The sequence below is a fragment of the Dermochelys coriacea genome, chromosome 3 (genome assembly GCF_009764565.3).
Source record: "Dermochelys coriacea isolate rDerCor1 chromosome 3, rDerCor1.pri.v4, whole genome shotgun sequence".
Lineage (NCBI taxonomy): Eukaryota > Metazoa > Chordata > Testudines > Dermochelyidae > Dermochelys > Dermochelys coriacea.
This window is the reverse complement of record NC_050070.1, coordinates 156,233,674-156,261,310: the sequence shown is the minus strand read 5'-3', so window position 1 is coordinate 156,261,310 and position 27,637 is coordinate 156,233,674. Positions and strand designations below refer to the sequence as shown.

General features: G+C 40.0%; 1 protein-coding gene across 11 annotated transcripts in view; it reads right to left on the bottom strand.

Moving 5' to 3' along the window:
- Positions 1-27,637, bottom strand: part of BABAM2 (BRISC and BRCA1 A complex member 2) — a 309,223-nt gene that overhangs the window by 28,173 nt on the left and 253,413 nt on the right. For all 11 annotated transcript variants that reach the window (XM_043511627.1, XM_043511630.1, XM_043511626.1 and 8 more), the window contains one exon: positions 27,456-27,538. In XM_043511627.1, the coding sequence (XP_043367562.1) occupies positions 27,456-27,538 (83 nt within the window). The remainder of the gene's footprint in view (positions 1-27,455; positions 27,539-27,637) is intronic.

Genomic DNA, 27,637 nt, shown 5'->3' with positions numbered 1-27,637 from the left:
TCAGTGTTAAGCAAACAAACAACTCAAACTACAAAGTTACTGATATCAGAAATGTTTTACTCTTAAGTATCCCCAGAATTAGATCCTATCTCTTTTAACTCTCCTTGCTTATCACCCAGGAAGGAGGCCATCTCAAGATTAGTCAGGTCTGTTAGATCAAAAAAACAGTCTACAAGAGAGAGTATTCCAGAGGCTCTTCAATTGGTAAAACTTAACCTTTTAATTGCCAAATGTATTCTTGGAGTATAACATTTTCTTGGGTCTTTTATATTCGGTAGACTTAAAAAGTCTCCCTAGTTTGTTTTAAGACTTTTACTCATACATCAATCTCAGTATTTATTTTTAAGGCCCATCCTGCATCCACTGAAGTCAGTAGCAAAACCTGCATTGTCTTTAGTGATACAGGATTTGGCCCTCAAAGCACTCCTCACTATTCCATTTAATATCCCAAAATGATGCATTCCACTAACCCTAAGAGACAAAAGAACAAACTCTTTAGTCAGCTCACCAATTTAGTTTTGTAAGACTGTAGCTCATTCATGGTAACTTGGGACCTCAGAAATCTTCATTTGTGACTTCACAATTCTACCTATTCTACCTACCTATCTTGAGACGTCAAGGATCCTGACTGAATAATGTCAGATGCAGTACCAAAAGAGAAGCCAACCACCAACTGTAAAATTGCTGAGAATAATAGCAACTAAAAATGGAAAAGGCATGTTAAATCATCTATCCCATTTCTACGCCAGAGCAGGATTGTTCCTTCCAATATATTTGCTAGTGCTTTGTGCATTCTATTTTTAAATGTTTCAAGATATGATGCTTCCACCACTTCCTTTGAAAGCCTCTTCCACAGCCTAAGATAGAGCAATCTCAGAAAGATTTTCTGATAGCGTAAATTTTCCTACTCTTTGAACTGGACAAGCCTTATTTCCCCTGCACTCCAAATCAAGCCAGCCAACCCCACAGTCACTCCCTCCATGTGTTTATGGTAATGAGATACACAAAACTTAATGAGGGATTCCAGCTGTGGTCTCAGGCTAAAGCAGATCAGTTAAAGTACTGATGTCTGGCCAGTTCAGTGACCCAGCGTCTGAGTTTTATGTCGTGATAAGGCTCTGATTAACTGGGGGACTCAGCCCACACAAAAGCTTACTTGATACATTTCAGAGGTAACATGATGGACTGATTTCAGAGTAGCAGCCGTGTTAGTCTGTATCCGCAAAAAGAAAAGGAGTACTTGTGGCACCTTAGAGGCTAACAAATTTGTTTGAGCATAAGCTTTTGTGAGCTACAGCTCACTTCATTGGATGCATTCAGTGGAAAATACAGTGGGGAGATTTATATACACACACAGAGAACATGAAACAATGGGTGTTACCATACACACTGTAAGTAGAGTGATCAGGTAAGGTGAGCTATTACCAGTGGGGGTGGGGGAAACCCTTTGTAGTGATAATCAAGGTGAGCCATTTCCAGCAGTTGACAAGAACGTCTCAGGAACAGTGGGGGGAGGGGAGAATAAACATGGGGAAATAATGACAGGTTTCAGAGTAGCAGCTGTGTTAGTCCGTATTCGCAAAAAAGAAAAGGAGTACTTGTGGCACCTTAGAGACTAACAAATTTATTTGAGCATAAGCTTTCGTGAGCTACAGCTCACTTCACTGGATGTTGCATCCAATGAAGTGAGCTGTAGCTCACGAAAGCTTATGCTCAAATAAATTTGTTAGTCTCCAAGGTGCCACAAGTACTCCTTTTCTTCATGTGGAAATAGTTTTACTTTGTGTAATGACCCATCTACTCCCAGTCTTTATTCAAGCCTAAGTTAATTGTATCCAGTTTGCAAATTAATTCCAATTCAGCAGTCTCTCGTTGGAGTCTGTTTTGAAGTTTTTTTGTTGAAGAATTGCTACTTTTAGGTCTGTAATTGAGTGACCAAAGAGTTGAAGTGTTCTCCAACTGGTTTTTGAATGTTATAATTCTTGATGTTTGATTTGTGTCCATCTGAGTTAGTTTGATCAATTTTGGGGAAGAACATTACTATGTTAAAGAAAAAGAAAAAGAAAAATTAGATTAAAAAATGAAATACTTTGTCAAAGTCTTCTTGGTAGCATAGTTAATGCATGATATCCCTGAAAAAGAATTGCCACACAATGAGCCACTTATCAGTAAGCAAACTACTTGTTCCTCTCTCTCACAGACATTACCCTTATGCCAAAGAATCAAAAGAGCTGCTCTGTAGAGAGCAACGGAAACCCCACGAGACTGGTTCTCAGTTTTGAAGTTGGAAGTTTACTTTGTTTTGTGCTGTGTATTGAAACTCCATTTCTTAGTACAACTTTTATCTGCTCTCTCTGCAGAATCAGTTCCTTGAGGAAAATCCTCCCTCAAATAACTGTGCAAATGGTATGAAACACTTGTTTGCTTATAAGTACGAAGGATAGCAAACTCCAGTAAAGAAATTAAATCATATTATCTCTATTTATTTCATTTATCTTTTTACTAGAGAATTTCTGGTCTCCATTAGCTTGATTCTGAAAACCTCTCTCTATGTGAAAGAGGCAGTAATAGCATTTTTCCTCCCATTAACTAAACCAAAAGCTTTGTTTTTAAGAAAAAGTATCTAGCAGTAGAGCTACTGTCTAAAAGCACTATAGAGACATTGCTGTCACTTCAGAGAAGCTCTCATTTTCTGTGATTAGCCTTTCATCTTTCAGAGTATTTTTTCAACAGAGGTACAGCAAGAGAAGAAAGAAAGAAAGAAAGAAAGAAAGAAAGAAAGAAAGAAAGAAAGAAAGAAAGAAAGAAAGAAAGAAAGAAAGAGCTTCCTCCTTTTCTGAACCAAAAAATTTAGGTAGACTTTCAGGAGTCAAATATAATGTAAACTGTGGAACCAGATGATCAACATAGATAGGTTTACATTTGAACTGTCCACTCCTGGCCAAGAGCAGTACCATCTTGAACTTCAAGCCAAATCTTGAAAAGTAATGGTAGTTGCCTTTGATTTCCAAAGCTATTGTCCACCTGATAATACAAAGGATAACCAAAACTCCCATTTTTTAAACCAAGTGCTTCTCTAATTAAGGATGTGAGCTGAGTCTCATGAAGCAAAAATGTGACCCTAATTATGGAGCACAACCACACCTATAGTTCAAGAAAACAGGAAATGGCTTTGAACTTTAACCTGCTCTACAGATCTCAAATAGCCAGCTATTATTTCAGAAGTAGACATTAAGGGCCAAATTCATTGCTGGCATAGTGGGCATAAATCCACTGGAGTTAATAAAGTAGTAGTTTCTTATGTCAAGTTTGAATTCAGCCCCAAAGTTTTCACATCACATAAAATAAGCAAACATGTTATAAGTTAATATTTACAAGTGGTTTTGAAGATAAAAGGTCATATTTTGCTCTCGGTCAAACCTGAGTTTTTGTGGAGGAGGCAAAGGTGTGATGGAGAAGATTTTTGCCCTTTACTGGTTATACAAATGATATAACTATGTATTATAGAATACAGATAAAATCTGCTTCTGTATAGTATAAAAGGGCACAGAGTTAAATGTTGGCAAAATTGTATCAACTGCAGACCACATTTATATTTTACTATGTAGAATGCAAAAAGAAAAGGAGTACTTGTGGCACCTTAGAGACTAACAAATTTATTAGAGCATAAGCTTTCGTGAGCTACAGCTCACTTCATCAATGCTTATGCTCTAATAAATTTGTTAGTCTCTAAGGTGCCACAAGTACTCCTTTTCTTTTTGCGAATACAGACTAACACGGCTGCTACTCTGAAACCTGTCATTATGTAGAATGCATCACAGTGCAAAATAACAGGTTTCAGAGTAGCAGCCGTGTTAGTCTGTATTCGCAAAAAGAAAAGGAGTACTTGTGGCACCTTAGAGACTAACAAATTTATTAGAGCATAAGCTTTCGTGAGCTACAGCTCACTTCATCGGATGCATTTGGTGGAAAAAACAGAGGAGAGATTTATATACACACACACAGAGAACATGAAACAATGGGTTTATCATACACACTGTAAGGAGAGTGATCACTTAAGATAAGCCATCACCAACAGCGGGGGGGGGGGGGGGGGGGGGGGGGGGGGGAGAGGAAAACCTTTCATGGTGACAAGCAGGTAGGCTAATTCCAGCAGTTAACAAGAATATCAGAGGAACAGTGGGGGGTGGGGTGGGAGGGAGAAATACCATGGGGAAATAGTTTTACTTTGTGTAATGACTCATCCATTCCCAGTCTCTATTCAAGCCTAAGTTAATTGTATCCAGTTTGCAAATTAATTCCAATTCAGCAGTCTCTCGTTGGAGTCTGTTTTTGAAGCTTTTTTGTTGAAGTATAGCCACTCTTAGGTCTGTGATCGAGTGACCAGAGAGATTGAAGTGTTCTCCAACTGGTTTTTGAATGTTATAATTCTTGACATCTGATTTGTGTCCATTCATTCTTTTACGTAGAGACTGTCCAGTTTGGCCAATGTACATGGCAGAGGGGCATTGCTGGCACATGATGGCATATATCACATTGGTAGATGCGCAGGTGAACGAGCCTCTGATAGTGTGGCTGATGTGATTAGGCCCTATGATGGTATCCCCTGAATAGATATGTGGACAGAGTTGGCAACGGGCTTTGTTGCAAGGATAGGTTCCTGGGTTAGTGGTTCTGTTGTGTGGTTGCTGGTGAGTATTTGCTTCAGATTGGGGGGCTGTCTGTAAGCAAGGACTGGTCTGTCTCCCAAGATCTGAGAGAGCGATGGCTCGTCCTTCAGGATAGGTTGTAGATCCTTGATGATGCGTTGGAGAGGTTTTAGTTGGGGGCTGAAGGTGATGGCTAGTGGCGTTCTGTTGTTTTCTTTGTTGGGCCTGTCCTGTAGTAGGTGACTTCTGGGTACTCTTCTGGCTCTGTCAATCTGTTTCTTCACTTCAGCAGGTGGGTATTGTAGTTGTAGGAATGCATGATAGAGATCTTGTAGGTGTTTGTCTCTGTCTGAGGGGTTGGAGCAAATGCGGTTATATCGTAGCGCTTGGCTGTAGACAATGGATCGCCTGCGCATCTACCAATGTGATATATGCCATCATGTGCCAGCAATGCCCCTCTGCCATGTACATTGGCCAAACTGGACAGTCTCTACGTAAAAGAATGAATGGACACAAATCAGATGTCAAGAATTATAACATTCAAAAACCAGTTGGAGAACACTTCAATCTCTCTGGTCACTCGATCACAGACCTAAGAGTGGCTATACTTCAACAAAAAAGCTTCAAAAACAGACTCCAACGAGAGACTGCTGAATTGGAATTAATTTGCAAACTGGATACAATTAACTTAGGCTTGAATAGAGACTGGGAATGGATGAGTCATTACACAAAGTAAAACTATTTCCCCATGGTATTTCTCCCTCCCACCCCACCCCCCACTGTTCCTCTGATATTCTTGTTAACTGCTGGAATTAGCCTACCTGCTTGTCACCATGAAAGGTTTTCCTCCCCCCCCCCCCCTGTTGGTGATGGCTTATCTTAAGTGATCACTCTCCTTACAGTGTGTATGATAAACCCATTGTTTCATGTTCTCTGTGTGTGTGTATATAAATCTCTCCTCTGTTTTTTCCACCAAATGCATCCGATGAAGTGAGCTGTAGCTCACGAAAGCTTATGCTCTAATAAATTTGTTAGTCTCTAAGGTGCCACAAGTGCAAAATAAATCACACTTTTTTAAGTGAGCATCTGAATTGTGAAGATTACAAAAGCAAGCTTTGGTTTGGCATATTATTTAGCCACAGTACTTAGATACTTAAGAAACACAAAAAAAGTATTCATGTTGAATGTAAGTGCTATTTCCAAATCAAAGCTGTCTCACAAGTACCTTGGTGGTGTATCTGCAGACAGTAAGTGGATGACTCATGTCTGTAAATTCCTGAAAGTGGCAATAGACCCTTGCTTAGTCATCTTTTGCATGGATGCTGTTTCATGAGCTTTGTAAACCATAATGAGGGATTTAGCTCTTTACCAGCATTTTTTTTTTGCCCTTCTACACAGTACAAATTACATCTCTAAAAATAACTTTATCTAGGTGAGTCACGTCACTTAACAAGCTTCCACAAGTCATATGGTTAAACAGTAATATTTACTTAAGAAGGTACAAATCTTGCTGTCAGACTAGTCTTGGTTTTAAAATGAAAAGGTTGTCCAAGGAAGTCCCATTTACTCCTTCTCTCCCAGGAATGGAAGCACTTCCGTTGGAAAATGTAAACTATTAACTAGTTCAGGAAAATAAAGCTTTCTGATTCAGTTTCAGATTCAGCATAATTTAATCATTTTGATTTTTTACTTTGGCTTATTTTTTTAAAATAATCATTTAAAGTAACACAATAATTGGCCAGAGGAACACACAAGTAGGGTTAAAAACAGAAAGACACTTGTTTCACTCAGACTAAGACTATACTAACATTTACAGACTAATTACCAATAGGGTCAACTCCCTAATCTGGCAAAGCTCCTATCCTTATTCAGGTAAAACTTTTATGGTAGTGCTGAGTAAATCCGAGCTAAGAACATCAAGATTGCCCCTATCTTTTTATTCTGTGTTTATTCCAAAATGAAAAAGAAATAGTGATTTGCACATCAAGAATGAATCACAGAGATTTAATGACAGCTTATAAATAGTTTGATGTTTTCTACATATAAAAGAAGCTACAAAAAACAATACATATACATTTGAGTTTTTCTTGCTTTTGTGCTGTCATGTAATTTAATGGATAAACTCAGTATATTTTCAATATTGTTATCTAAATGACAAACCCTGGCTAACAATTGCCTGAAAAATTATGCCAGGAGTTAGTAAGCTTCTTTTGTTTACCTTCTCAAAGATCAAGTAACACTGAGATCTGGAACAGAACAATGTTAACCATTCACATCACACACGCAAACAACTCCAGAGTTAATAAGAAAGCATTATTTACCTTGGAGCTAATCTAACAAGTTAATATAACATGCAAATCTTTGATTCCTGATTAGATTGGTGGTAAAGACATTTTTTTTGGACATTTGATTTTATATATCCTTTTAGCAATACAGTACAACCTCAGAGTTATGAACACCTCAGGAATGGAGGCTGTTTGTAACTGAACAAAACATTATAATTATTCTTTCAAAAGTTCAAACTCTAAACAAAACTGGCAGCAGTATGCAGGGGAGGTATGTCATAACCAAGAATATCCCTGCTCCATTTCATTTACAATAAAACCTCAGAGTTATGAACACCAGAGTTACAAACAGACCAATCAACCACATAGCACATTTAGAACTGGAAGTACACAATCAGGTAGCAGCACAGACCCAAAAAAAAAAGGCAAATACAGTACAGTACTGTGTTAAACGTAAACTACTACAAAGATAAAGGAAAAGTTTAAAAAGAAAGATTTGACAGGGTAAGGAAGCTGTTTCTGTGCTTGTTTCATTTAAATGAAGATGGCTAAAGCAGCATTTTTCTTCTGAATTGTAAAGTTTCAAAGCTGTATTAAGTAAATGTTCAGTTGTAAACTTTTGAAACAACAACCACAGCATTTTGTTCAGCATTATGAACATTTCAGAGTTACAAACAACCTCCATTCCTGAGGCGTTTGTAACTCTGAGGGCTTGTCTACACTTATTGGGAGATCGGTGCGTGGCGATCGATGCATCGGCGGTTGATTTAGCGTGTCTAGTGAAGACCTGCTAAATCTACCACAGATCGCTCTCCTGTCGATTCCTGTACTCCACTGGATTGAGAAGCGTAAGGGGAGTTGACATTGCATAGTATGCACTCCGTGGTAAGTAGATCTAAGCTACATCGACTTGAGTTACACTATTCACATAACTCAAATTGCGTAGCTTAGTTCGAGTTTTTCCTGTAGTATAGACGAGCAGATCCCAGAGTATCCCAGAGCAGGTCCCTCCTGTACACTAAAAAATGCAGGGGTCCTGTGAAAAAAACAGTATATGATCATGTAACTAAACTGTATCATAAAACATACATACTACAGAGGCTGAATTAGGCAATCTTAATTCTCGTGTTTCCTAACTTTTGAGTGCTTAACTTTTCAACCTTAATAATGGTTCTTTTAACACAGTTATTTTGTGTGTAATTTCCTACATTTTATAAAAACAAACTGAAAAAACAAATTTCATCATATGACATAATCATAGAACCACAGACGTGTAGGACTGGAAGGGACCTCAATAGGTGATCTAGTCTAGTCCCCGGCACTTAAGACAGGACAAAGTAATAACTGGACCATTCCTGATAGGCGTTTGTCTAACCTGCTCTTAAAAACCTCCAATGACCAAAGTTCCACAACCTCCCTAGGCAGTGTGTTCCAGTGCTTAACCACCCTGTCAGGAAGTTTTTCCTAATGTCCAACCTAAACCTCCTTTGCTGCAACTAGAAAAGGAGTACTTGTGACACCTTAGAGACTAACACATTTATTTGAGCATAAGCTTTCGTGAGCTACAGCTCACTTCGTCGGATGCATGCAGTGGAATGTGAGCTGTAGCTCATGAAAGCTTATGCTCAAATAAATTTGTTAGTCTCTAAGGCGCCACAAGTACTCCTTTTCTTTTTGCGGATACAGACTAACATGGATGCTACTCTGAAACCTGTCACTTTGCTGCAACTGAAACCCATTACTTCTTGTCCTATCCTCAAAGGTTAACAAGAACAAACTTTTATGTACTTGAAAACTGTTATCATTTCTCCCTCAGTCTTCTCTTCTCCAGACTAAACAAACTCAGTTTTTTCAATCTTTCCCCATAAGTCATGTTCTCTAGACCTTTAATAATTTTTGTTGCTCTCCTCTGGACTTTCTCCAATTGTCCACATCCCTCATGAAATGTGGCACTAAGAACTGGACACAATACTCCAGTTGAAACCTTATCAGCCCCCACCTGGGTCATCAGGAGGGTTGGATCTTTTAGCTCCACCACACAGACCTCTACCACTTGAGCTAACAGAGTAACTGATATGAGTAGTAGGTTGCCATCCTCTAGCACTTGAGGGGGATGAGAGACACACTTTGCCGGTGGGTTTCACGGTTATTTGCTGACAGCAGAGAAATGCTGAAATTCAGGAATCTGGGGTTCCTTTCCAGGTTCTGGAAAGGAATGTGCTCTAGTGGTCACAGACCCTTCTGTATCTTGTTTCCTCAAACCTGATCACTTCTGCCCATGTCCTCTTCAGCCTCTTCACTGTCCCAGTCCTGTTTTTGTAAGCAACTGAAAACAGGATCTTGTTTTGGAAAATGTTGGGCAACCTTACTAATAAGCAGTGCTACCAGCTCCACCTATACTAAAAACGGTCTCCTATGTGTGGCTGGTTGTTCAACTGCTCTTTTCAGATCAAGCATGACTGAGGTACAGAGATAAGTGTCCTCAACATATTGATACCTCTGCACCCAGATATCCTAACTAACCTTCCTAACTGTCTCATGTACACAGGTTAATGAACACACACACAGATATATGATCTGACCTTCCTGTTGTTTTACATTGTGAGATACTCACACACCTCTCAGAGTATTCTAAAGGTTGGGGTCAAATGCCCACAATTCCCTCTGATTTATCCCATAATCATACACTTTCATATGACATTTACGAACTTGCCACTGCAAACTCAGATGCAGCAAAGAGGAAAGCAGCTCTCTGTTCCACTGTAAGGGCAGCACATACAATCCTTTTGTATTTGCAAGGATGCAGTGCTTAGAGAGATTCAACTGAAGCTGACTCAAGAATGAATTTAGAGTTTTACCATCTCCTTTCCAAGTCACTGTGATATTCTTGTTCCTGAGGGAGGGCGGTAGCTGTGCCTGCACATGGCTCCTCTCCCCATAGTGCATCTCCTTCCTGGATAAAGCAACAGCATGAGACTGAATGCAAGAAGCCATGTTTTCAGCAAAAGATGGCAGGTAAGAGGAACAGATGTGGCTGTGAAGAAGACTGCACTGGGTATTTAAAATGAGGTGAACTTCTGGCCACTGTGACCTCCTGGGCAGCAGAGTTCAATCAAATGTACTATTGGAGAGGAAATTCTTAAAGGGAATGTTGCTTTGTGGGGCTGCAGCTGAAGGACTGTTTATAGGGGTGTAGGTACATGTGAGTCCAGAGTGCTACTATGCCAAAAGAACTGAACTGCAAGGGGCCTATATTGCTCTGAAAACAGGTATAACAGCTGGAGAAAGTGGGAGGTTTTTTTGTAGGAGACACAATTAAGTATGGATGCACACCAAGCTTTACAGAACAATGGAGAGTTTTGTTGGTATGACTTTCTAATGTAGATCAGGCTTTAGTCTTACTACAAGCAAAGGGAAAAGGAGTACTTGTGGCACCTTAGAGACTAACAAATTTATATGAGCGTAAGCTTTCGTGAGCTACAGCTCACTTCATCGGATGCATTTGGTGGAAAATACAGAGGGGAGATTGATATACACACACAGAGAACATGAAACAATGGGTTTTATCATACACACTGTAAAGAGAGTGATCACTTAAGATGAGTCATCACCAGCAGCGGGGGAGGGGGGGGAGGAGGAAAACCTTTCATGGTGACAAGCAGGTAGGCTATTTCCAGCAGTTAACAAGAACATCTGAGGAACAGTGGGGGGTGGGGGAGAAATAACATGGGGAAATAGTTTTACTTTGTGTAATGACTCATCCATTCCCAGTCTCTATTCAAGCCTAAGTTAATTGTATCCAGTTTGCAAATTAATTCCAATTCAGCAATCTCTCGTTGGAGTCTGTTTTTGAAGTTTTTTTGTTGAAGGATAGCCACCCTCAGGTCTGTAATCAAGTGACCGGAGAGATTGGAGTGTTCTCCAACTGGTTTTTGAATGTTATAATTCTTGACGTCTGATTTGCGTCCATTTATTCTTTTACGTTGAGACTGTCCGGTTTGACCAATGTACATGGCAGAGGGGCATTGCTGGCACATGATGGCATATATCACATTGGTAGATGCACAGGTGAACGAGCTCTGATAGTGTGGCTGATGTGATTAGGCCCTATGATGGTGTCCCCTGAATAGATATGTGGACAGAGTTGGCAATGGGCTTTGTTGCAAGGATAGGTTCCTGGGTTAGTGGTTCTGTTGTGTGGTGTGTGGTTGCTTGTGAGTATTTGCTTCAGATTGGGGGGCTGTCTGTAAGCAAGGACTGGCCTGTCTCCCAAGATCTGTGAGAGTGATGGGTCGTCCTTCAGGATAGGTTGTAGATCCTTGATGATGCATTGGAGAGGTTTTAGTTGGGGGCTGAAGTGGATGGCTAGTGGCGTTCTGTTCTTTTCTTTGTTGGGTCTGTCCTGTAGTAGGTGACTTCTGGGTACTCTTCTGGCTCTGTCAATCTGTTTCTTCACTTCAGCAGGTGGGTATTGTAGTTGTAGGAATGCATGATAGAGATCTTGTAGGTGTTTGTCTCTGTCTGAGGGGTTGGAGCAAATGCAGTTATATCGTAGAGCTTGGCTGTAGACAATGGATCATGTGGTATGATCTGGATGAAAGCTAGAGGCATGTAGGTAGGAATAGCGGTCAGTAGGTTTCCGATATAGGATGGTGTTTATGTGACCATCGCTTATTAGCACCGTAGTGTCCAGGAAGTGGATCTCTTGTGTGGACTGGTCCAGGCTGAGTTTGATGGTGGGATGGAAATTGTTGAAATCATGGTGGAATTCCTCAAGGGCTTCTTTTCCATGCGTCCAGATGATGAAGATGTCATCAATGTAGCGCAAGTAGAGTAGGGGCATTAGGAAACGAGAGCTGAGGAAGCGTTGTTCTAAGTCAGCCATAAAAATGTTGGCATACTGTGGGGCCATGCGGGTACCCATCGCAGTGCCGCTGATTTGAAGGTATACATTGTCCCCAAATGTGAAATAGTTATGGGTGAGGACAAAGTCACAAAGTTCAGCCACCAGGTTAGCCGTGACATTATCGGGGATAATGTTCCTGATGGCTTGTAGTCCATCTTTGTGTGGAATGTTGGTGTAGAGGGCTTCTACATCCATAGTGGGTAGGATGGTGTTTTTAGGAAGATCACCAATGGATTGTAGTTTCCTCAGGAAGTCAGTGGTGTCTCGAAGATAGCTGGGAGTGCTGGTAACGTAGGGCCTGAGGAGGGAGTCTACATAGCCATACAATCCTGCTGTCAGGGTGCCAATGCCTGAGATGATGGCGCGTCCAGGATTTCCAGGTTTATGGATCTTGGGTAGCAGATAGAATACCCCAGGTCAGGGTTCTAGGGGTGTGTCTGTGTGGATTTGTTCTTGTGCTTTTTCAGGGAGTTTCTTGAGCAAATGCTGTAGTTTCTTCTGGTAACTCTCAGTGGGATCAGAGGGTAATGGCTTGTAGAAAGTGGTGCTGGAGAGCTGCCTAGTAGCCTCTTGTTCATACTCTGACCTATTCATGATGACGACAGCACCTCCTTTGTCAGCCTTTTTGATTATGATGTCAGAGTTGTTTCTGAGGCTGTGGATGGCATTGTGTTCTGCACGGCTGAGGTTATGGGGCAAGTGATGCTGCTTTTCCACAATTTCAGCTCGTGCACGTCAGCGGAAGCACTCTATGTAGAAGTCCAGGCTGCTGTTTCGACCCTTCAGGAGGAGTCCACCCAGAATCCTTCTTTTTGTAGTGTTGGTAGGAAGGTCTCTGTGGGTTAATATGTTGGTCAGAGGTGTGTTGGAAATATTCCTTGAGTCGGAGATGTCGAAAATAGGATTCTAGGTCACCCCAGAACTGTATCATGTTCGTGGGGGTGGAGGGGCAAAAGGAGAGGCCCCGAGATAGGACAGATTCTTCTGCTGGGTTAAGAGTATAGTTGGATAGATTAACAATATTGCTGGGTTGGTTACGGGAAAAGCAAAGGGTAATTCACGACCTAATCACAGAGCTGCTTAGGGAGGGGTGTAAGGCAAAAAGGACAGTTTGCCCTAGGCTCCCACATTTGAGAAGGTCCCCAAACCAAGTGACATTTTGACCTGAGGTATGGGGTCGCAACACCACTCAGATTTCGCCCACCATTTTTTGCATACCAGGTTGCAATATCTGGAGTGGGGAGTGGGGCCCAGCTGCATGGGACAGGAGCTGAGACACTGCTGCAGCATGACTGTGGGCTGGCTCACTCTCCAAACCAACCCCCTGCCTCCTGGGCCTCCCATGAGTGGTAATTTTTTGGAAGGGTGGGGATGCCTCCGTTTCAGATTTTGTCCCAGGCCTCCAAAAACCTCTGTGCACCCCTGCTTAATCTGTATCAATTTCCTTAGACCCAGTCTACACTTTCCCCTTATTTCATCTCCTTACCCACTGTTATCCCTCTATGCACCTCTTTAAATAACTGTCCTCCCTCCCTAGGGCTTAAATTTAGATTTTAAAGTAAAGATTGAGCCTGAGTATTTGTATATTTTACCTGCAAAATAAGAAACATTATAAACAAACCCTGGATTGTGAAACACGAAATAGACTATGAAAGTCAGTCACTGAAACAGAGTGATTCATTACTAACTTACAGAACTGTAAAGTGTGCCCCCACGGGCAGTGCAGGTGAAGGTTATTTTTCTAGAAACTATGTACATCTAAAGTTGTAACAATAGGGTCCTATGTAGACCTTTTCATTTCAGTGCTATCTTGCAAGCAAGGTAATAAACCACAGACAAAAAGGAGAGGAAACACTTTTTCTCTTTTAAAGAACACGTCCGATATATTAATAATTTCCTATCTATAAGCAACCCAGAATTTGTTTTATATTACAATACCCCAATTCACATTTCCAGCCCCCTCTTCCAGGCTGCACTTGTCTCCCACATTTATAAATCTCAAAGAAAAGATAAGGTACTCAGACCATAAAAAAAGAAACAGGAGTGGTTTCACCCTATCTTTTATCTCTACCATATATTTGACAGGAACCCTCCCATTACCTATTTGTAAAGAATTTGCAGTACAACACAGGAACATGACTGCCTCAGCAATATTGTAGCTAAGGACAAAAGAAAAAATTACTTCTGTGTTAAATACTATGAGAAGGAATGGGAGATATTCTGTATACTTGACAACATGGCTACCAAAGAAATCAATTCTTGATATTTATCTAACTTTTTAAAGACAGAGACAGTAGTGTAGTTTAGTGGTCTGAGCAAGAGCGGAACATCTCTTAACAGTGACTTCCTACATAGTGGGCAAGTCTCAAATTCTTACTGCAAATGTACTACTAAATTAAGCCGACCTAAGTCATGTTGACATACAGCCACCACAGTAATGGAATTGTTCACATTACGCTCTGTGTGTTGGTGGTGCGCTCCCTCACCAGGAGCACCTGCACCAATTTAACTGCCAGTGTTGGGGCATTGTGGGACTGTTTCTGAAAGGCAGCAACAGTCGACGTGAGCAACGCAGTGCCTACACTGACACTGTGTTTACCTAACCACTATGCCTCTTATGAAGGTCGAGTTATTAAGTTGGCATAGTGGGCGAGTTACATCGGTGGGAGCTATATTTTAGTGTAGATGCTTACAGAATTAGGTCAACGTGAACGGCCTTACGTCGACCTAACTCTGTAGTGTAGACCAGGCCTTAATGAGCTGTTAACACATGTCAATCAGTCTGCGCAGTCTAGCATGGGACTGATTCACATGCCAACTTGCCTCAGTCTAACTGTTCATACAGACAAAAGCACTTAGTATTTGTTAGAGCAATATGTTTCCAAAGCTGTAAAATGGGGCTAGTAATGCCAGCATACATACCACACCAGAGTGTTGGGAAGCTCAATGAAAAGGGCTAAGCATTCATTTATGTTTTGGACATTGGGCTGGAATGACTTCATTCTATCACATTTCATTGAAAGGATTGTTCCACCTCCATACTTTCATACAGTATGTAATGAGGGAATGAAACCTCCTACAGTGGGTGGAGATCAGAAATACAAATGCACTTCTGTTCTGGTAGAGAGAACAGTAACACACAGAAGCACTGGGGATTATGTAGACAGTCTACCACCCATATGAGATTAATGACTGACTAAGAGTTTGAATTTTTTTAAGAGGTATAAACACATACACTTTATTTGAGGTATATAAGAAACATACCTGGTGAGCTGATCTGGTACTGGCTAGATCCTTGTAGTGATAATTGTTTAGTATTTACTCCTGCATCTGTTCTGATATGTTATATATGTATATTTCCTTGTAAGAATCAGGTAACATTTAAAGGATAAAATATGTAACATTATCCAATAACACCGTGAATTGTATACAATACCTTTCCTCATGAAAGAGGAGAGAGATCACTTGATCATTACCTGTTAGGTTCACTCCCTCTGGGGCACCTGGCATTGGCCATTGTTGGTAGACAGGATACTGGGCTGGATGGACCTTTGGTCTGATCCAGTATGGCCATTCTTATGTTCTTACAGACCATGGACCAGATTCAGACCATGGGTGCAGGGACATGAACATTGTATCCTCTGCATAGGTTAGGACAGTTACACCAGGGGAGGCGTTCACCACTGGGAGAAGGCAGGTGATGGTACCATTGCACCTCCTCCAATTGGGTTTTACTAAAGAAAGCAGCTTCCATGAAGTTCTTGTGGGAGCTCCACCAGTGAAGGCTCTATAAGAGATCTGCTGATTTAGTGCACCTCCTGAATGGTCTGACCTGTCCTAGTTACCAGCATGTTTGGCTTTGCGGTGGTTGGGTCAAGATCCCTCAGTGGATCAGGGTTTATAGTTGTTTGGCTACTGTATCCCACCACTCCTCCCTTGGCTTTCTGCTGCTGAAAACCTGTAGCCTAAATTCTGCTGATTCAAAGTGCAGACTGAAGGGGTGAATCTGGTCCATAAGTATAGGAATCATTGTCAACCAATGAAGTGAACTTATCAATTGGTTGGAAATGCATCAGCCATTCTATGTCAGCGACACCACCGTGCTAATATTTTTAAGGGAGAAAGAGAAAGAATGAAGAATAACTTTAAACTGAAATTACTGGGGCAAATTAAGTCTGTAGGGACACCTGGATTAGAATTTGGTAAATATATTAGGACTAACATCCCTTCTGCTGCAGAAGGTCCATAGGATCTTCAAAGGAACACTCTCAGCTGGAAATCTGCAACCCAGTAGATTTTAAAAGTGAATTAAAAGCAGTTCATGGTGCTCCACATGCCCCCGAGGCCCCCACCAGTTTTGTGCTTTTGTAATCACATTTTATTATTTTGAAAAATGATTTTCTTTCTCTTGTTGCTGTGTGAAAGATGCATGCAGACAACATGGGGAACTGATTGCCTTTCCAGCTGAAAGAATGAAATTGATTATACACAAAGTGCTGTCAAATGTACCAAGTGCAACTGAAAAAGAGAGAAAAATGTATGCTTTCTCTTAAGTCTTTGGGTTGTATATTAATCTTAGGTGTAATAACAAAAGTAGAAGGTTAAAAAAATCAGAAGTGTGTCATTTTAAGTGGAGTCCCTTTAATAACTGTATGTTGGCAATATCCAGGATTTACATTCTGTCTCAAATTCATACCCCCTAGCATCATGCTGGAGCATTAATTTAATAATGACAGAGAAGGAAGACTACTACTCATTGAGGACCCAATCCTGAAACAAGTTCTGTGAAATGGTGGACCCTTACAACCATGTGAAATTTTCCTGCCTCAGTTGATACGAAGATCAAGTATTCAGGATTAGGAAGTAGGCCAGGAGTCCAGTGAAAGGCTCAGAAGGTGAATTTGCTAGAGGGGTTATGGACAGCCTAATGGAATGGAAAGACTGGGGGTGGGGGTGGGGGAAATGTTGGTGAATCTTTGCCTTGGTCAGCTTTAATCCAGCCAGGTACCTCTGGGGCAGAAGGTTAGTGCTGTATGCTCATTCAGTTCTTGGCCTCTCTGTGAAAACTGAGAGCAAAGGATCAACTAATGACAACTTCGATGGTGTGTATTGTGATGGAAACATGCTTCTTTTGAAATGGACAAAGGCCTCTAACTCTTTTTCATATTGGACAGGAATGGCTTTCAATCACTATAAACCTCAGCTAGATTTGAACTGGTGACTGAGAAGAGCAAGGCTATATATCCCATTTTGAAGACCTTGAGCCATCCAACTTGTCCCTCCCCAAACATCTCTTATGACTGCATATAGCATCTTTGCAGAAGGCCAACTTAAAAGTCTAAAATACAGAAGTGGTTATTTTTGATTATAATGTTTTTCCATAGCCCGTGTCTTTCTGAATAACGGAAACAATGACTTATGTTGGAATAAACTATTTCTGCATATTATGGAGTTTGAACTTGTTTATCTTGTGGATTACACTGAGCCTGGAATTTATGCATCTCCTATAAAAACTGTTCTTCAGAAGTGTGAAACTCTTTCTGGTTTGAGAATGACTGAACAGCGTTTTGCCATTGCCATGTCTATACTGAGATTTTTCTTAAAATTCCTACCAGTGGTAGTAACAATGGGAGTTATAGTGTAGACCAGGCATTGGTGACCACTAGCATTTTTACTACTGTGTCATCTAGATTTGATCTGCACAGAGATTAAGGTGACCAGATGTCCCGATTTTATAGGGACAGTTCTGATATTCGGGGCTTTGTCATATATAGGTGCCTCTTACGCCCACCCCATCCTGATTTTTCACACTTGCTATTTGGCCACCTACCAGAGATAGATGACATGGTGGTAAAAATACCAGTGCTTTGTCTACACTAGAGTTCCCACTGTTCCCATCAGTAGGAGAGCAGCACTAGTAATAGTGCAATGGAGCAAAACTTTACAGAAAGCATCAGATTAGACAAGGCCACAATGCCAAAACACTATTCTGTCCTTGTCAAATTTAGCCTGATCTAATGACTATGTATTAATTATATTGATTACTTAAGAATTCTCAGTTATCACTTTGAGGTTTAACAGGTTCTTGTCCCAAGATCAGGTCCAGTATTATTAAAATTACAGTACAGTGGAGAACCCTGATGTGCACAGTTGCAATACTCACACTGTAGGAACCCTTCTATATTTACAATAGTTTATTAATACATTTAGCAAAGTCACAAACACTTTAAACCAGTAAGGTTTCTCTTGTCTTCCTCATTTGTATTTCCTCATCTTACTAATATTGGGGTGTCATTCTCCTATAGATTAACATATTAATTATCTCAATTTATTATCATATATGTCAACTTGTTGCCATGGCACTCTTGTGGTCGGATAACAGTGGATGTTCTATCCAGAAGCTGGTGTTAGTTCATGTTCCTGTGGTTTGCTGATGTTGTTAGGAACAAAATTCACCCTTCCACACTCCATTTCCCGTTCTCCAAAACTTAGGGGTGATGGTTGGACCATTTATCTGTGTCAATATTCATGGGCCTCAAGTCTTATGCTAACTACTGAAGCCAATTTCTTACAAGATACAGGCCTGTAGGTTCCTTGCATTACTGCTGAATAAAACAAATGCTAAAGTTAGCTCTATGGGCTACACAAACCAGAAGAGGTTATATACTTCAAAGGGGCTTTCCAAGAAAGACACAAACAGTTCCACTGAATAGCTTTTACCTTATTTATTGTTAGTGGTAGATCTGCTGAACTTTGGGTTTTTTACTACCCCATTCTTATAATACAAAATAATCGCAGTGCAATTTGGGATGACTTTTTAGAAAGACTGTGCCCTCCAGCTTGTGAAAACGATAAATTTAAAATATGTCCTTCAAACAGAGTTTCTGTATGCTTTGTTTAGTCTTATATGGGAAATAGTTCACAGCACAAATTAAGAGTCTGTTCAAACAGTCTCCAGTAATAAAAGGAAAGCATATGATAGGATGTTGTAAAACTAACCTGGCAAATGCTTTATAATCACTTCTATCTTTTGAGTGACGTTATCCTCCATCTCCATTAAACCTTACTGCTTTGGACTTTTAAAAGCTAGACTGGACAAAATACCAGAAAATGTACCAAATGACACTATCTTGCACTGGCCCCTGGGAAACGGAATGGATAACCTAATAGGTCTCTCTGTCTCTAATTCTTATATAATTCTCTCCAGTGGGATTGGAGGGGGGCAGGGGAGAGTTGCTGTCTGTCATGTGCAAGCCACGTGTTAATGACTTTTCTTCATCTCTCTCTCTCTCTGTCTCTCTCTCTTTTTTTTTTAAATTCCCAACGGTTTCCTCCTCTGGTTTCCACTTCTTTGTATTGTTTCTGGTGCACCAGTTTCTATAGCAACTTCTCCTAGCAGTGATGAAACACTGGTGCACTATAAAGCTGAACCTTGCCTATTTGAGCCATTTGAAGTCTGCACTGTAAGTACAGCAGTGGTTTCTACCAGTGTAGAAAAATCTGTGCTCAAACTTAGCATAGATTTTGGACTATGGTGTCCCACTGCTGGAGAAAAGAGACATTTATTTATCCTTCTTATGGTACTAATGCTGTTAGAGGAGAGAGAAAGCCTTTGCAATTTGTTGAGTAGTTGCTAAATAGTGTTTCAGTAGAATACGGAGGCATTTAAAGTGTGTTTCTCCTCTGACAAGTGTCTGTTTAAAAACGGCAGTCAATTAATAATGGTTCCTTATTAATTTTACTCAGTTTACAAGTAATGATGTTTTTTCTGCTAGTGTTTCAAACTCAGCCTGGGAGCTGAAGATCAAAATGAGTTGTTTTCTGCTCACGTTTCACCACCAGAAATAAAGTTCCTAAAATCTTGATGACATCTGTGCAACCTCACCCTCTTCTGATTTCACTCCCATGCAATCTCATTGTTTTCAAATTATACTCTAAATTACTCCTGCACAATCCAATTGTCTTCCAATTCCACTCCAGTTACTTCATAGAATCACAGAATAGAATATCAGAGTTGGAAGGGACCTCAGGAGGCCGTCTAGTACAACCCTCTGCTCAAACCAGGACCAATCCCCAATTTTTGCTCCAGATCCCTAAACGGCCCCCTCAAGGATTGAACTCACAACCCTGGGTTTAGCAGGCCAATGCTCAAATCACTGAGCTATCCCTCCCCCCAAACTTCCACACACCCTAGTGCTGGCAGATTACATCCTAAATTGCATCTGTGCCATCTCACTTCCTTTAGTTGTGGCACATGTGTAACAGGTGAGAATTTGGCTCTGCAATTGGAATTTACTTCATGTTGCTGATGCAAGAAGTATATTGGCTTTGTAGTGATAACAGGGTAAAGAGCTAAAAGCTTACTGTCTTAGAAAGTGAATATTTATAACTCTGAATACACACAGGAAGCAAGGATGGAGAGGAAAACTAGTCTTGCTGTTTAGGCACTGAACTAAGAAATCAATATTTAATTCCCAGTTCTGTTGCACATTTCCTATGTGATCTAAGGGAAACCACTTAATTGAATTGGCCTTGTTAGCACTGACCCCCACACTTGGTATGGCAACTTCCATCTTTTCACGTGCTGTATATTTATACCCGCTTACTGTATTTTCCACTCTATGCATCTGATGAAGTGGATTATATCCCACGAAAGCTTATGCCCAAATAAATTTGTTAATCTCTAAGGTGCCACAACGACTCCTTGTTGTTTTTACTTAATCTCTCTGTCTCTGAGTTTCACACCTGTAAAGTAGGTATAATACATTTTCCCTACCTCATAGGTGATCTTTGAGGAAAAGTTCATTAACGTTTGTGAGGTAACTGTTCATTATGGTAGTAGTGGTCTAGACACACTGTTGAGTAGTGACATTTCTACATAGTCACTTTTCAGAGTAAAAGAAGCTACTGTGAAAGTTGATGACTTTTCTAGACACTTGTTAAAGAGCTTGTAATTCCCATTTCAAAGCAGATGAAGCAATACTAAATAATGAGCTTTAAAATATCCAAAGCAATATAATAAAAAAATGAAAAACTTCAAAAAAATGCAAACCATACATATGTTTCCTTGAAACGACAGACACTGCCAATGGAAACTAACATTATACCAAAAAATGCTTGCTTCTGCTACTACTACCACTGCCATAAAACCAAAGAATTTTAAAATCTAATTTACTTTTCACTATGTATGGTTTCCATTCATATTAGGTTTTATAATTTGTCCGATCTCAACCCGCTGTTATCAACAAAATCTACTTAAAATATTGACATATTTTTATATCAATCTAATATGAACACAGGCAAACAGAATAAAAGGAGACAAACCACCTCTGCCTTCAACTTTACTAGCCTCAAACACAAAGCACTAAGGCCTGCAAAATGTCATTCAGCTCATAGAATATTAACATCCAGCAAGGAATCATAGGAACGTGATGCTGAAATATTCTCAATAGATAATGATGAGGTTATATAATTATTTACGATACAATACAAATTTGAAACTACAACTGATTGACAATGCCCCTTTAAAGACCTGGCAATGATGGAAACTCGGTAGCAAAAGGGCAGTTCATTCTCCACAATATTGCAATTGAGTTCTGGGATTAGCCTCGGACTGTACCCAGTTAAGTGAGAAACAGAGTAGCTTGTCTGTGACTAAAACCACTTTCCCACCAAGGTGCCTGATCCTTAGCGGTGGGGAGTACTTGCAATTCCCACTGAACTCAATAGGTGACATTCACCCCATGCTCAAGCCCTATGTAGCACGTAAATTCCACTTAAACCTTATTGTGAGGACTTATGTGGGACTTAGATGTGGGACTAAGCTTTGTACAGATGCTCTCTACACAAGAGTGAATTTTAGGATCAGACACCAAAGAATAAACATTACTGGGAGCAAATGGCAGGTAGCCAGAGGAGGGAATTGGTTTGCCAGCTTACCCTTCTTTGCCGACTCCACAGTCAAGGAATCACTCCCAAGAACTGGTCCTAGTGACCTCCTGGAACCATTGCTAGCCTCAGCTTTCCAGGATTGGTCCTTGAAAAGCTCCAGCTTTTCCTGACTAGCTGTCACTAAGAGCAGAAAGCTATCCTGTCATAACCGTAACAGACTTCTGACTTCACTGTACCTCAGTATTGAGCTTCTTACTTTTAAACCAGGGTTTTTGTTATTATGCTTAAACTACCTTCTGCTTCCGAACCTTCCCTTCTCTTAACTAACGTGCATCACACCCTTCTCCTCTGTCTTGCTCCTACATTATTGTGCATTTGCTTTCTTTGTCTCGTCCTTTTCCCTTTCATTTCCACAAATTCGCCTTCCACAACCTTTCACCTCTCTTCTTGAAGCCACACCGCCACGAACAATAAAATAAAAAGAATCATACAATAATCAGGAGAGATTTTAGTTTATAAAACAAAAATTTAAAATATTTAATTAAAAACACAGAACCATCAAGATGTGTGCCAACTATCTCAAGTAAATACAGAATCTTACTGTTGTAACCCATGTCCTCCATTTGCAAGATGACTGGGCCATATGACTGCCTGTTTTCCCAGACATTTAGCTGAAGGTGGCTCCTCCCGTGGAGGAGGAGGAGGAGCCAATCAAGTTCAAAACCCCAAGGAGAGCAGGAACCATAAGACAATCTGCTTGGAATTTTAGCCATTAGTCACGATTGCTGGCAGATATTTTGATTGAATTGGAGGAACAATTCTTGAAGACTATTTTCTTTTCAGCACCCAATGGTATGGGAACAAGTCCCACATGGGAGGAAAAATTGACAAGGCCCCCAAACTATCAAACTCATTAACATTATTATTTTTATTATTATTTGAATTGTGGTAGCACCTGGGAACCCCAGTCGTAGACCAGGATCCTACGGTGCTAGTCACTCTCTGCTTCTAATATTTAACTCCACACAAGAGGAAGGTATTGGCTTCATGACCAAATCTGCTGACAGACAGAGGATAACTGTGAGAGGGTGCACTGTCTTTTATGTTCTTAGTTCCAAATCAATGTCTCCACTCGCCTAACCCCTAGAGACTTTACTGCTTTACACAGTTCTTTGATTTGCGTGGCAGGGCATGTAACTCCTGGACTAGGAATCTGCAGAAGCAACTTCACAAAGGACAACAGTAATACATGTCAAGGTAAAGCAACAGTTCTTTAAATAAGCCAGCTAGACTCAAATATGACCAGACACTAAACAGTACAATAGGTTGCCTTTTTTGGTCTGAATGGTTAGCCAATATTTGAGGCCTTGCAGGATGTTTCCATTAGGAGGAGAAATTGATGGTAGAGTCAGGTATTTATTTCCTGCAATCCTGTTTATTTACAAAACACGGACACAAACACCTGTTTCTCTGAACACAGTATGAACAAACAGAGCAGGCAGTGTCCTTGCTGGTTATTAGCCTCCCTTCCAGACAAAGCTCTGCCCAGTATAATTTCTCTCTCTCAGCTTCCTCTCAGGGTCATGCTATCAGTGTTTCTCTGGCTTTGTCCTTACTTTTCTGGCTGCTTTCTTCTTCTAACACATACAGCTAAAATCAAATTAATACCCCCAACCCCTGCTTTTGCAATCAGTTCCCAGTGAAACCCTCTCATTCTTACAAAGTTAATTTTTTGCTCAGACCTTTCATTTGGTCAGTGCTTGGGGTGGTGACTTCTAGTGCTCCAGCTATCTTACTACATAAAGGAGCTTAATTGCTTTTTCCATTTTGCCCAAGTCAAGTGTGCCCATCAGCTTCAAAAAGGTACGTGATTGCCCACAGAGTACACACTTGCTGGAAGCTACCAATATACTTGAAGGAAGCTACCATGCTCGCTGGTATAAGATCATATATGGAGCAAATAAGCAAGATCTTTCCATTTGAACATGTATCCTTACGAATCCTCCATTATAAGAAGAAACAACCACTAATTCATCACTGATACTTTTAATTACTATTTCCAATCCTTCTATCTTCTACCAATCTCATTTGTGTTGAGATGCTAAATGCACATCTACAGTAAAGATCAAGTTTCAAAAAAATTATGACAGGTTTCAGAGTAGCAGCCGTGTTAGTCTGTATTCGCAAAAAGAAAAGGAGTACTTGTGGCACCTTAGAGACTAACAAATTTATTAGAGCATAAGCTTTCGTGAGCTACATCTCACTTCATCGGAATCCGATGAAGTGAGCTGTAGCTCACGAAAGCTTATGCTCTAATAAATTTGTTAGTCTCTAAGGTGCCACAAGTACTCCTTTTCTTTTTGCAAAAAAATTATGTAACACATTCTCACTCTGTCTATATCCAGAGTTCTATTCAACCTTGGACACACATCCATGAAATCTGCATTAACATTAATGTGAGGCATGTGTACATAGCCAAGGAAAGAAAGACCTTGTAAGTCTCTGAAAATGAATAATCTTATTTACAAAACTAAAGAAAAAACATCATTGTTATAAAACAGTAGCAAAGGGAATAGACTTACTCTTCAACTACACCACCATTAACATTAAACTTGGTTAATGACTTCCTCTCCCAAGTGAATGAACATGAACTTCTCTGAATGTTCATTTCTTCTCTCATAATATGTACTGAAAACACCTGATTAACTTTTAGAACTAAATCACTAAAACAACAATTCCTGTGACCTCAGTTTGACCTGACTTCGACAGACTCACATAATGATTAGATTAAAATGTTGCTAAAGTCTGCAATTAGATAGCTCTCCTATATTGCAAGACAAGCTGTACAGACTTCCTTTACTGAGCCCTTTATTTCATAAGTACTGCACAATACTGTACTTTTGATCATGTGAGACTGTTCTGGAGTGGAGGCGGGGGTTCCAGTAGACATAAATCCTGAGCTGAGTCAACAGAAAAAAGACTTTAATACAATATTAGAATAGTGTACGTAAAGTACAGTATTCTGTACCACTGTATTATTATTTTAAAATTCAATTTACCTTTTACAGTTTCAGTCCTTTACTTTTTCACTTAACTCAGGCTACTTACTCTATGAACCCTGGGTACATAGTCATTTGTGCAACCCACACTAATGCCTGTACCACCAAAACTTCACTGCTAATTTTAGTGAGCTAGCTAGATGAAAGCCCGTGTAGGTATGTCTACATGAGCTGCAAATCTATTTTATAAAGAATCTTATTCCTTTTACTTGGTTTGCCACGATGCCTTCTGCACATTTGCACAATTCCTCATTTTTCTCACTTATATTTTATTTATTCTCTGAACATTTTTTCCATATAGCAAATACATGAAGTACAATATTTTTTCAACTTAAATCTATCTGTGCTAGACATTTTAACGTCAGGCTGATAAATATTCAACCATAATATACACAGACATTTCAGTGATTAAGAGATGAAAGTCTGCATTACTTTATTCAGGAAATGAAATGTAGGTTTCATTGCAATATCCTTTAGTACATGTAACTTATTTAAGTTATGCAGTGGGTTATTCAACAAGCAAGTGATGCAATGACTTGTACAGATAAGTTACTGCACAATTTACAAAGCCTTGGAGCTAATTCATAGTGACAAGCTGTTCCGTTATAATCATACCTCTCAAGGGCTCGACAGTCATAAGTAGAGAGCTCTGAATATTACTTAACAATTAAAAACTGCTCTACCATTTAGCAGAAGTTTGAATTTTGACTCTTGTGAAACCTAGCTACTTCAATGTTTATTAGGGCTAATACCAGGCTTTCTTCTCTCAAGACAAAAATCAGCTCCATGGGAAACTTTAATTTAATACAACTTAAAACCAAACTATAGACAATAGGGATGAAGAAAGCTGGGGAGCGTTGGGGAAAAAGATGGGGAGAATGATGCAGAAAGTGAAGGAACATTCAGTAGGACACCCCTGGCCAATGAGAGCATGGAGTGGGAAAGGAATGTGAGTGAATGTGTAACAAAAGGTTGACTTGTCCAACTAGACCTTCTTTACTGGCTAATGCTGTAAGTCCTACAGCTATAGTGGGAATTACTTCCAGTTTCAAATTTTTTGGAGTTCATAAACAATAGGATCAGATGTTTTCTTTAGAATCAAAAATGATTATAGTCTCTTGAATTCAGCAAGTTTCTATTTAGACACCACCATCAGTGTTCCCATAGGAGAAACAGTCCCAAATTAAAGAAAAAAGAAAGAATACAATCAGGAATATTCTGGCACTAAAGGGCTAACATAATACAATATTGTAGGCGCAGTGTGGTATTTATCATTGTTTTACACTAAATGGCACCACAGAGAAGAGTACTAGTCAAAAATAAATAAATAAAGGGTAAGATGATTGACAGTCTGAGGACAGGGCACAGATACTCTTGCCCAAACCAAATTCTCTCTATATTTCTGTGTTTCTAAGATTCATGCATTTAAAGGCCAGAAGGAACTACTGGTATCATCTAGTCTGATCTCCTGCACAATGTAGGCCACAGAACCTTACCTAGTAATTTTTTCATAAAGCTCAGCTTTTGTTTGAGCTATAGCATATCTTTCAGAAATATATCAAGTCTTAATTTAAAGACTTCCAGTGATGGAGAATCCACCACATCCATAGGTAAGTTGTTCCAATGGTTAATTACTGTAACTGTGAAAAACATGCACCTTCTTTCTAGTCTGACTTTGTCTAAACATTAGTTCCCAGCCCCAAAGGAACTGGTTATATTTTTGTCTGCTAGACTAAAGAGCCACCAACTATCAGAAATCTCTTTCTCATGTATATACTTGTAGGCCATGATCAAGTCACCTCAATCTCATAACATGTTCTAGTGCTGTCTTGATTTACAAACTTAGTTTAAAGCGTTTGCATCAAGGATGCCCAAAACATAGCTGGAGGGTCAACTGTGGCACACTGAGTCCTAAAATCTTGCTTGTGGCTGTCCTCTCTCTAACTACAGGAGGACAACAAAGGTGATCAGGTGCAGGTTTTTCTAGAGGGTGAATTGAAAAAAAGCAACAACTTCTATTCATTTACCTCAGAAAATACAAGTACAAGAAACATTATGGATGTGTACATTATTTTGATCTAAAAACACCCACATATTTATTGGTTTGTGGCAAGTGATGAATGAATTTGGGTACCCCTGAGTTATGTACACTAATGGCCTGGGTGCCCCTGAGTTATGCACACTAATGGCCTGGGTGCCAACATGTGCTGCTGGAACCTTGGGGCAAGTTACTGGAGCACTTTCCCCAGGGCCGGCTCCAGACACCAGCGTTCCAAGCTGGTACTTAGGGCAGCAGTCAGAAAGGGGCGACAGAGTTTCCGCAGCAGCAGCTTCTCCGTTCCGCTGGCCTCAGTGGCAATTCAGCAGCAGCTTCTCTCTCCCCTGCCGTCCGGGGTGGCAATTTGGCAGCGACAGGTTTTTTCACTGCTTGGGGCAGCAAAAATGGTAGAACTGGCCCTGACTTTCCCAGAATACATTTGGTGTTTTTATAAATTAGAAAATCAGATCTATCTGCATAAATCATCCCTCATTCTCAAATCACAGTCAAGATTGTGTGTTTTCAAAAGTGTGATGGCCACATCAAAAATACATAGTCATTAAATAAAAATAATCAAAGCTGATTGCCTTTTTTCCTTTTATAGGAAACAAGTTAACAGCTACTCACTGTGAACAAGGAAGCAAAAATCTTTCCACATCAGCAACAGTGTGAGCTTTGTGAAGCCCTCTGCATCATATTCCACCACACCACTATAAAAACAGAAATATAAAACAAGAACACAGTTTTACACAATATTCCTTACAATAATAAACAATAAGCAAATGGATATTGGGTTAAAGCGAAGGAAA